Consider the following 10,833-nt stretch of genomic DNA (forward strand, 5'->3'; position numbering starts at 1 on the left):
TAGTGTAGTGGCGCAACCTCGACTCACTGCAACTTCCACCTCTGGGGTTCAAGCCATTCTCCTTCCTCAGCCTCCTGGCTGGGATTATAGGTGTGCGCCACCATGCCCGGCTAATTTTTGTAGTTTTAGTAGAGATGGGGTTTCGCCATGTTGGCCAGGGTGGTCTTGAACTCCTGACCTCAGGTGATCCACCTGCCTCGGCCTTCCGAAGTGTTAGGATTACAGGCGTGAGCCCCTACGCCCGGCCTAGAGACCTCTTCTAAACTCCGAAGGCACAGGGTGTGCCCTCTGAACAGCAACAGAGTTTGTTGCAAACCTGAAATTTCTGGTCCTTTGCTGCCCCTTTGTGGACTAGCTGGAAACAACAGCCCAAGATATCCCTGTAGGAGCATGAAATTGGACTTGGGAGAAAGGGCACGAGAAGAACTGGCAGAGGTTTGAAGGCTGGTGGAGGATACAAGGGAGTCAGGAACTGTCCTTTTCTCCAGCAAGGCTGGGGTTCCCAGGAGAGAGGCCTAGAACTCTTTCAAACTGTTAATGACTTCAAGAAACTCTCTTCTTTTTCATGATCTTTATTTTTCCTCGAGACACTTGGATCCAGTAAGCGAGTGACCATCTCAAGACTGCCAGCCATGCACCTCTGTACATTTTTGGCCCCAAGCAGCAGCCATGGGCCTAGTGCCAACCCTCACACGCTAGCTACCTCCTCCTGCGCTTGGAGTGGAAAGTCTGTGGGGTTCTCTCTCTGGTTCTGCAAGCTTTTCACACCATCTCTTCGCTGTCTGTCTCTATGCTAGGGGTTTCACACAACTCTACACCATTGCATTCATGCCTGCTGCATCCCTGACTTTCTGCACAAGTGCAGGGCAGAGATGGCCCTTTTGTTTTGGTGAGGGAGAGAGGGGAACACTTGGGCACAAAGAGGGGAAGGGACTGTGAATCCCGGGGAGCACCCTGGCCAGATCCCAGCGGTGTTTGAATCCCAGGACCATGTTTCATCTACAGCCTAGCTGCCTCCTTCCCTGGTCAACCCTTCCTGGGTGCCCATCCACCACACTGCCCAACCTCACTCCCCGTCCCCTCCCACAAAGAGTGACAGTGGCCTGGGACTCGGCCTCTCCTGACCCCAGGGGAGGATGGGTGATCTGGGCCTCCTGCTACCTGCCACCTGGGCCTCCTATCTCCAGCTGGGAGCCAGGGACCCACCCACAGGCCTGGCCTGACCTCTCTCCCCCTCCCCTCATGCTTCTAGACCCTGCCGCAGCCTGCGGTCCAGGGCCAGGAGCTGCCTCAGGAAGCCCCGGTTGGGGATGATGCCTCGGTGGTCTTTGACTTTCTTGATGGCCTCCACAAGGGTGAGGTGGTGGTACAGCATGAGGTAGGCCAGTACCAGGGTGGCAGATCGGCTCACGCCCACGGCACAATGCACCAGGATCTTCCCTGAGAGGAGAGACACAGAGAGAGAGCTTCGAGACTGCTTGTGGCAGCTTGGAGGAGGCTGGGGAAAGGGTGACATGGGGCTGGGCACAGTGGCTCACGCCGGTAATTCCAGCACGTTGGGAGGCCGAAGGGGGCAGATCGCCTGAGGTCAGGAGTTTGAGACCGGCCTGGCCAACATGGTGAAACCCCGTCTCTAATAAAAATATAAAAATCAGCTGGGCGTGGTGGCACATGCCTGTAATCCCAACTACTCAGGAGGCCGAGGCAGCAGAATCGCTTGAACCCAGGAGGCAGAGGCTGCAGTGAACCAAGATTGTGTCATTGCACTCCAGCCCAGGCAACAAAAGCGAAACTCCAGCTCAAAAAACATGGACAGGGAAAAGGAAGACAGGTAAGTACAGGTGCGTGAAGACAGGAATGGGTGCAGATGAGTGGATGTTACGAATGCAGATCCCTGGCAAAAGGGGAGAGGCCTGGACAGAATGAGAGAAAGGTGACATGCAATGGCTCAGTGTCCATAAACCTGAAAGGGGTCAAAGGTGGAGACCCACCACTGATGTAAGAGCCAGCTTTGCATAGAGTAGCGTGAATGAATCAATTGAAAACACTGTCGTTACCAGCCCCTTCCTCTATCTCCCCACCATTCCAGCTTGTTATTCTCAACCATTGAATATATGTATGTATTTAGAGACAGGGTCTTGCTCTGCCTCTCAGGCTGAGTGTAGTGGCACAATCATAGCTCATTACAACCTCTAATTCCTGGGCTCAAGAAATCCTCCTGCTGGCTGGGTGCAGTGGCTCACACCTGTAATTCTAGCACTTTGGGAGGCCGAGGCGGGTGGATCACCTGAGGTCAGGAGTTCGAGACCAGCCGGGCACACATGGTGAAACCACGTCTCTATTAAAAATGCAAAATTAGCTGGATGTGGTGGCACGCCCCTGTAATCTCAGCTACTTGGGAGGCTGAGGCAGGAGAATCACTTGAACCCAGGAGATGGAGGTTGCAGTGAGCCGAGATCACGTCACTGCACTCCAGCCTGGGCGACAGAGCAAGACTCCATCTCGAAAAAACAAAAAAGAAAACACCGATCACATATAATCATGCCACCCAGGTATAACTTGACACTCTTAACATTTTTGATAATTTCCTTCTTGTCTTTTTCTGTATTGCTTTAAAAAAATGGTTGAGATATTTTTTTCTTTCTTAACAAGATCCTGAGCGTTTTGTGATGTCACTGAAATCTCACTCCACTCTCAGACCCTTGGACTTCCCCAAATTCCAGGTACCCTGTTCTTTCCTGCTCCTGGCATTCCCCTCCTACCTCCTGGCTGGCTCAGTGCCCGGTGGATGAAGTCAGCCGCCGTCTGGAAGTGGATGCTCATGTCAAAGGCTGGCGAGTCGTGGGCCTCAACACCCAGGTAGCGGATGCCCAGCCCCTCATAGGCCTCGGGCGTGCCTCGCCACCGGCTGTGTGAGGCATTGAGGACGTGCGTAATGCCCAGGCGGCGAAGCTCCCGGCGGTTGCTAGCCATATCCCTGCATTGAGTAGAGGTTAAAGGAAGAGTAGGAAAGACAGGTTGTTGGGGAAGAGTCCCTTGAGTACACCCTGTTCATTTCCTGAATCCTATTGTTGATTCTTTTTTGTTTGTTTGTTTGAGATGGAGTCTCATTCTGCTTCCTAGGCTATAGTGTTCACTGCCGCCTCCATCTCCTGGGTTCAAACGATTCTCCTGCCTCAGCCTCTCGGGTAGCTGGGATTACAGGCACATGCCACTACATCCAGATACTTTTTGTATCTTTGGTAGAGATCGGGTTTTACCATGTTGGCCAGGCTGGTCTTGAACTCCTTGAGTTCAAGGAGTTGAACCTCAAGTCATCCTCCCACCTCAGCCTTCCAAAGTGCTGGGATGACAGGCGTGAGCCATCATGCCTGGCCTCCTGGATCCTACTATTGGCCTAAGCACACTATTTTACTTACTAGTGACCCAGAAGGGAGGAATCAAGATGGGCAATGACTTGGAGTCTTGTCTTGTGAGCCGTGGTTGAAGGTATAGGGGATATTTTGCTTGGAGAAGAGAAGACTAAGGGGATGGGGTAAAAATAGCCATAATAGAACTGAAAGTGTGTTTTCTGGAATTGGGATTGTCTTGGATCTGTAGGGTTCTCAAGGCGAGAATCAGGATCAAGGAATTAAAGCCCCAGGGAAGCAGATTTCATTTTTTTGAGGGGGAGGGGGGACAGAGTCTTGCTATGTCTCCCAGACTGAAGTGCAATGGTGCAATCTTGGCTCACTGCAACCTCTGCCTCCCAGGTTCAAACAAATCTCCTGCCTCAGCCTACTGAGTAGCTGGGATTACAGGTGCCCACCACCATGCCCAGCTAATTTTTGTATTTTTAGTAGAGATGGGATTTCACCATGTTGGCCAGGCTGGTCTTGAACTCCTGACCTCATGATCCACCCACCCAGGCCTCCCAAAGTGCTGGGATTGTAGGCATGAGCCACTGCGCCTGGCCAGCTGATTTCAATTTCATACAAGGAAGTACATTTTAATGGTGGAGTCTAGCTAAGGAAAGGGTGGAGCACCTCGGGAGAGAGTGGTTTTCCTGTCCCTGGGGTATTCAGGCAGAAAGAGGAGATGGCCATGCAGCCATGATGCTGCAGAGGGGAAATGAATGTCAGGCAGATTGTTCTGCTCATTTCATCGGTCCTGCTCACCCTGAGATAGTTTGGTTCTGACATCCATTCCACACGTAACTCCCCTGTGTCTCTACTCTTGTTGACACCCAGAACCCTCTTGTGTATTTGCCAGATATTCCAAGGCTCACATTTACCATTTTTTTTTTTTTTTTTTTTTTGAGATAGTGTCTTGCTCTGTCACCTAGGCTGGAGTGCTGGAGTGCAGTGGCACAATCTCGGCTCACTGCCACCTCTGCCTCCCGGGTTCAAGCAATTCTCTGCCTCAGCCTCCCAAGTAGCTGGGATTAGAGGTGCCCACCACCACGCCAGGCTAATATTTGTATTTTTAGTAGAGACGGGGTTTTGCTATTTTGGCCAGACTGGTCTTGAACTCCTGACCTCATGATCCACCCGCCTCAGTATCCCAAAGTGCTGGGATTACAGATGTGAGCCACCACGCCTGGCCACATTTACCCTGTTTTATGACATCGCCTTCAGGTGTTCATCTGGCCCAGACCCCTCAGCTTGGTGGCAGATGCCCCTGGGCACCACAGTCATATCTCAGGGCGAATGTCCTGTCCAGGGCAAACTCCTTAAGCAGTAAGCGCACTGAACTTGAGCCTCCAAGTCCTGGCTCTGCTACTTACAATCTGTGTGACCTTGGGCCAGTCACAACTTTTCTGAGCTTCAGTCTCCTCATCTGTAACCCAGGGATAGTGATACCTACCTCACAGGGCTGTTGTGAAGATTAAGAGAGATAGTGAGTGTGAAAAAAATCCTTGTAGGCCAGGCACGGTGGCTCATGCTTGTAATCCCAGCACTTTGGGAGGCCGAAGCCGGTGGATCGCCTGAGGCCAGGAGTTCAAAATCAGCCTGGCCAACATGGCTAAACACCGTCTCTACTGAAAATACAAAAATCAGCTGGGCTTGGTTGTGGGCACCAATAATCCCAGCTACTTGGGAGGCAGAGGCAGGAGAATGAACCGGGAGGTGGAGTTTGTCGTGAGCTGAGATTGGGCCACTGCACTATAGCCTGGGCAACAGAGCGAGACCCTGTCTCAAAAACAACAACAATGCTGGGCACAGTGGCTCATACCTGTAATCCTAGCACTTCGAAGACCGAGATAGGTGGATTGCCTGAGCTCAGGAGCTCAAGACCAGCCTGGGCCTGTCTCTACTAAAATACAAACAAATAATTAGCTGGGCAACATGGCATATGCCTGTAGTCCCAGCTACTCTGGAGGCTGAGGCAGGAGAATCGCTTGAACCCGGGAGGGGGAGGTTGCAGTGAGCCGAGATCGCGCCACTGCACTCCAGCCTGGGTGACAGAGTGACACTAAAAAAAAAAAAAAAAGAAAAAAGAAACCAAAACAAACCAAAGAAGCAAAACAAAAACAAAAACAAAAACAAAAACAAAATCCTTGTATAACTTTGAGAGAGAGAAGTGGGGATGGCTCTTCCTTTGATGTTTTTCCCCCACTAGCCCTCAAATTGCAGAATCTCTGTAGGCACTGCCGCTTTGCTTGGTCTTAAGAGAAACCACTGCAGCTTCCTACCTACTGCTCCTGGCTTCCAGTGACTGCCTTTTCCCAGAGACATTGCACAATAGATGGAAGGTCAGAGAAGTCATCTATTGTGCCTGGTATGTAGCACTGGCACATAATAATAAATATGTGATACATGAATGATATTATTACTGGAACAGAGTCTTTCTGTCCAGAGTTGGGTATTTTTATTTTATTTATTTTATTTTAAAATGATAAGTAGAGATGGAGTCTGGTTTTGTTGCTGAGGCTGGTCTAGAACTCCTGTACTCTAGATACTCCTGCTTCAGCCTCTCAAAGTGCTGGGATTACAGGCAAGAGACACTGTGGCCAGAGTTGGGTATTTCAATAATCCTGACCAAACTCTCCCAAACCTGCAGACTCTACCCTCGGCCCATGTGCCCTATCCCCTCAATCTTCAACCAGGAACCAATGACACCACTCCATGCTGTCTGCCACCCTTCTCCTTTCTTACACACACAAACACACACACGCTTTGCCGTGGGCCCAGTCTGCCCGATACATACTGGTCTCCGAGATAGAGGCCTGGCCAGACCTCATCGGCATGGTTACAGGCTGTCTTGCCTGTGTAAAGGAGCCGCTCCAACTCAAAGACATTGAGGAAAGGATGTTGAACGGTTGGCATCTCCTCCAGGGTCCCTCGAGTTCGAACAGGAGACCTTGAGCTACTCCGGGAGAAGCGAGCCATAAAAGTCATGGAAGCCCAAAGCCAGTTACCAGGGCACATCTTAGAGGTGGCAGAAACCGTGGCAGCTGCAGGAGTGGCTGCGGTGATGATGGGTTCTGTCGCCAGGTAGCTGCTGCTGGAAGAGGAAGGGGTGTGAGACACACTTGAGTGAGTACAGAGCAGCTTCTTCCCTTCCCTGGGCTGGTCCTTCGGGAGAAGATTCTAGAGGGAGAGAAGGTAAAGCCTGGCTCTGGCGGGAGCCTTCAGGGGTGGCTTTTCCTTCAAGCTGCAGCAGCTCCTTTTGCTCAGCTCTTTGGCTCTGCCACGCAACGAGGTGGGAGAGTCACATGTCCTTGTTTACGGGGAGAGGGAGCTGCCCAGCTGCTGGATTTCTGCTCTGTCACCCCACCCCCACTGCCAGCACGCGTGTGCACACACACACACACACACACACTCTTAGCACTTGGGTGGCTGTCCCCACTGCTGGGGATCTTGCCAGCTGGAAACTGGGTCTCATCTGCCTGGGGCTATAGGGAGAGAGCCTAGGGAGCTGGGATGGGGCTGGGGGTACCTTTAGACCCATCCAGAGACAATTAGCAGGGAGACAACAGCAGCTGAGGCCACGACACATGTCAGGCCTGCCACCTCTGTGCCAGAGAGTTAGACTTTAACCCCTTCATGACCTGCCACTGCCTCAGAGATAAACCTGCTGTGGGAAGGGTGTGGTGGGCGGGGGATGGGGTGAGTGGAGAATAGCAATAAAGAGGAACAGTAAGTTTGGGAAAAAAATACTTGCTGAATGCACGAGCTTATGGAAGAAGGCACCAATCTATGTGCACAACAGGCAAACTCCCCTCCTTGGATCAGCATTAAGAAATTACTGATCAGATCTCAGCTCTAATGTGAGAATTTCTGAATAGAAGCAGGGTTGGAGTGTTTTGTCTGTGTGTGTCTTGAAGGGAGGGGGACAGAGGTGGATGGTGGCGGAACTGACGCAGGGTTGAAGTGTTTTGTCTGTGTGTGTCTTGAGGGGAGGGGGACAGAGGTGGATGGTGGGGGGCTAGAAAGCAGGAAGGAAAGGGAAAAATGAAGGATCCTGCCAGGTCCAGGGGCTCAGAGGCTTAGAATTACCAAGTGTATGGCTGTTGGAGTCAAGTGACTCTACAAAACACATGAGGTCAATAACCAGGGGCTTAGCAGTTGTGTCTCAGATGACCTGTTGAGCTGCAGAGCTGGGAAGAACCAGTGTTTGAGGCTTGCCCTGGGACCTTCAGGCAGCGAGGCAACAATGGCAAGACCCCTCCCTTCCCATCTTCTCACACCTGTGGTCCTGCCTGTTTGAAAGCAGGAGGTCCTGGAGCCTGCAGAATCCCCTCCCACTCCCTTCCCGGCCTCCTGCCAGGGGAACTTCAACTCTATGACCAGCAGTGAGAGACCATCTTTGTCCCTGCCCACGCTCTGTCCCCGTCTCACACCCCTAGCCAAGGCCCAGCTCTCCCTTGCCCCAGTGCCAAGAGAAACCAAGCACTTACAGGGCATTAAAAGAGGGGTTTTAGGACCCCGATTGGTGAGGGAAGATTGGATCTTAGGGTGTTTAGGGAGAGAGAGAGTTTTCAATGGCTGGGTCCAGAAGGAGCACAGAAATATAGCACTACAGCCATCACCATCACCATCATCCCCACCACCATCACTATCATCCCTACCACCATCACCACCATCACTATCACCATCACCATCATCTTCTTCTACCTTTGCACTCAGGCCTAAAGACCCCATTACTTTATTACAATACAACCTTTCCTCTTAGCGAGTCTGCTGTCTACGAGATGATGAATGGGATGGGGGAAGCGCGAAGGAGCCCAGGTCTAAGAAGGAGCTCTGTGGGGCTGTTTTTCCCGGGGAGGGGGTGCAGAAGCCCCTTTCTGTCTCAGGATACAGCCCTGGGCATTCTCCAATCCCATCCGTCGGCTCCAGGTGGCCCGCCGCGCCCTCCCTCCGTCTGCGGTCGCCTTTGTAACAGGTCCATGGCTGTCGCCCCAGTCCTCCCAACCAGGCAGCCCGGCCCCGCGCGCGAAGGGAGGTCGCCCGGGAGAGCGCGGCTGGCTCGCTGGGCTCGGGTGCCTGCTTCCCGGTCCCCTCCCTCTCCCGTCTCCCCTAGCTGGGCGCCTCTCTCCGGCCTGGGGAGCCAGCTGGGAAGGCGAAGGCCCACCGCAGCCCCTCTACCTCTTTGCAAGCGCTGCGCTGGGCCTCAGTCCGAAAGGCGGATCGCCGGCGCAGACAGCGCCACGGCCATGACGCTCCCACTGCTGTCGCCGCCGCCGCCGCTGTTTCTGCCCAAGACAGGTTGACAGATTAGCAGCTATTTTTAAGCCATGACACGCACGTCGAAGCAGGGTTCAAATCAGCGTGTGCACTGGTGACATACAGGGACTCGGTCTCACATTCAGTGGCCCGAGTCGCCGGCAGCGTGGGCTCCCCAGCAACCCCCTAGGAGCCGGCGCTCCTTACAGACCAGACACGGCCCCGCCGAGCCCCAGCAGCACCCCCTGGAATGCATGCGTGTGTTTTCGGAGCTGCACCAATTACAAAGCGTTTTGCCTAAAGATTACATTATAAGTCATCCCAGGCAGTGTCTTAAACACACACACTCCTCTCAGACAGAATTAACTAATTACATAGACACGATTCTGTGCACTGGCTTATACATGCCTCGGTCTCAAGAAACCGTGTCATAAAGAACAACGGTCCGTAGCCCCCATTAGCCTTCATTATATGCCATGTACTTCATGTAGCTTAAGACATTTTATCCTCCCCACAAATCTATGAGGGAGGCATGATTACTGTGGTCCTAATTTTAGGGAGGAGGCGACCTAAGCATAGAGAGGCTAAGTACTCTGCCCAGGTCACACAGCTCATTACTGGCAGAGCTGAGCTTGTTCAAACAATGGCAACCTGGATTTGCAGTCTATGTCCTTAACCACTCTCTAAACCAGTGCCTCCCACAAAATGGAGAAGGCACCATGGATTTCCTTCATTCAGGAAGCCATTTCCACCAGCTCAGTTCATAGTGAACGTCACTTTCCCCAGACTCTCAAAACATTCATCTTCATATTAATTTCTTTCTTTTTTGAGATGCAGTCCCACTCTGTCGCCCAGGCTGGAGTGCAGTGGTGCAATCTTGGCTCACTGCAACCCCACCTCCCAGGTTCAAGCCATTCTCCTGTCTCAGCTTCCCAAGTAGCTGGGATTACAGGTGCCTGCCTTCATGCCCCGCTAATTTTTTGTACATATGTTTTGTTTGTTTATTTCTTAGTGGGGACGGGATTTCAACATGTTGACCAGGCTGGTCTTGAACTCCTGACCTCAAGTGATAAGCCCACCTTCTCCTCCCAAAGTGCTGAGATTATAGGCATGAGCCACTGTGCCCAGCCATCTTCATATTGATTTCTCATGTGCTGCCTTCTAGTGACATATTCACTTGATCTGCATTTTTATTCTAAGTACCAAGATTGTAAGCACTTTGAAGGCAGGGACTGTGCTACCTTCCCCAGTGCCTACCTCATTGTGTGAGAGGGAAGTGGGGAGATGATAAATGTTAGCAGATGATGCTGTTGAGAACTAGGCTGGCTTGAACTCTGGCTGTCTCCTAGAAGAAAGGCAGGAAGTAGATTGGCTCAGACTGAAGCTGACGGTGTCAGCTATATCTGAAACCAAGACTGACTCCATTCCCAGCAGTGGTGGCAGATCAGGTTTCAATCTCTGGATTAGAGAAAGTAGTGGCCAATGTGACAAACCCCGGGTTCCATGACAGGCTGCCATCCAAGTTTAACATACCTCCTAGCCTTTTTTTTTTCTCTAGAGAAACAAACTTAATTCTTTTCACTTTTCCTTGTCCTTTGTGGTACAGCAGTTTAAATAAGAAATGAAATCCTTTAATTTAAAACAGAGGCAGGGCATGGTGGCTCATGCCTGTAATCCCAGCACTTTGAGAGGCCAGGGCTGGCAGATCACCTGAGGTCAGGAGTTCAAGACCAGCCTGGCCAACATGGTGAAACCCCGTCTCCACTAAAAAACAAAAATTAGCTGGGCGTGGTGGCAGGCGCCTGTAGTCCCAGCTATTTGGGAAGCTGAGGTGGGAGAATCGCTTGAACCTGGGAGGTGGAGGTTGTAATGAGCTGAGATCATGCCACTACACTCTAGCCTGAGCAACAGAGCAAGACTCCATCTCAGCAAACAAACAAACAAAAGCAAATACAAACAAATAATCAGACAAACAAAAAACCCCAAGGAATTGACCTGATAAATTTGAGATTTTAATTTGTGCATCCAGGAAAACCTAGTTAAAACATTTTCACAAAAGGAATTGTGAAAGAGCACTTATAAGATCAATGTCATTTTTTTTGTTTGTTTGTTTGAGACGGAGTTTCGCTCTTTTTGCCCAGGCTGGAGTGCAATGGCGCGATGTCAGCTCACTGCAACCTCC

At 51.5% G+C, this 10,833-nt stretch overlaps 1 protein-coding gene across 2 annotated transcripts; it reads right to left on the reverse strand.

Annotated features, from left to right (window-relative positions):
- Window positions 1-559: 559 nt before the first annotated feature.
- Window positions 560-8,863, reverse strand: DUSP26 (dual specificity phosphatase 26). 2 transcript variants are annotated; one of them, XM_015145054.3, is made up of 4 exons: window positions 8,574-8,863; window positions 6,190-6,483; window positions 2,763-2,977; window positions 560-1,440 (listed from the first exon to the last, which is right to left on the reverse strand). In XM_015145054.3, the coding sequence occupies exons 2-4, from the start codon at window positions 6,408-6,410 to the stop codon at window positions 1,241-1,243; spliced, it is 636 nt and encodes a 211-aa protein (XP_015000540.1). In that variant the 5' UTR covers window positions 6,411-6,483; window positions 8,574-8,863; the 3' UTR covers window positions 560-1,240.
- Between the last annotated feature and the right edge of the window lie 1,970 nt (window positions 8,864-10,833).

Source organism: Macaca mulatta, chromosome 8, assembly GCF_049350105.2.
Source record: "Macaca mulatta isolate MMU2019108-1 chromosome 8, T2T-MMU8v2.0, whole genome shotgun sequence".
In the NCBI taxonomy this organism is placed as follows: Eukaryota; Metazoa; Chordata; class Mammalia; order Primates; family Cercopithecidae; genus Macaca; species Macaca mulatta.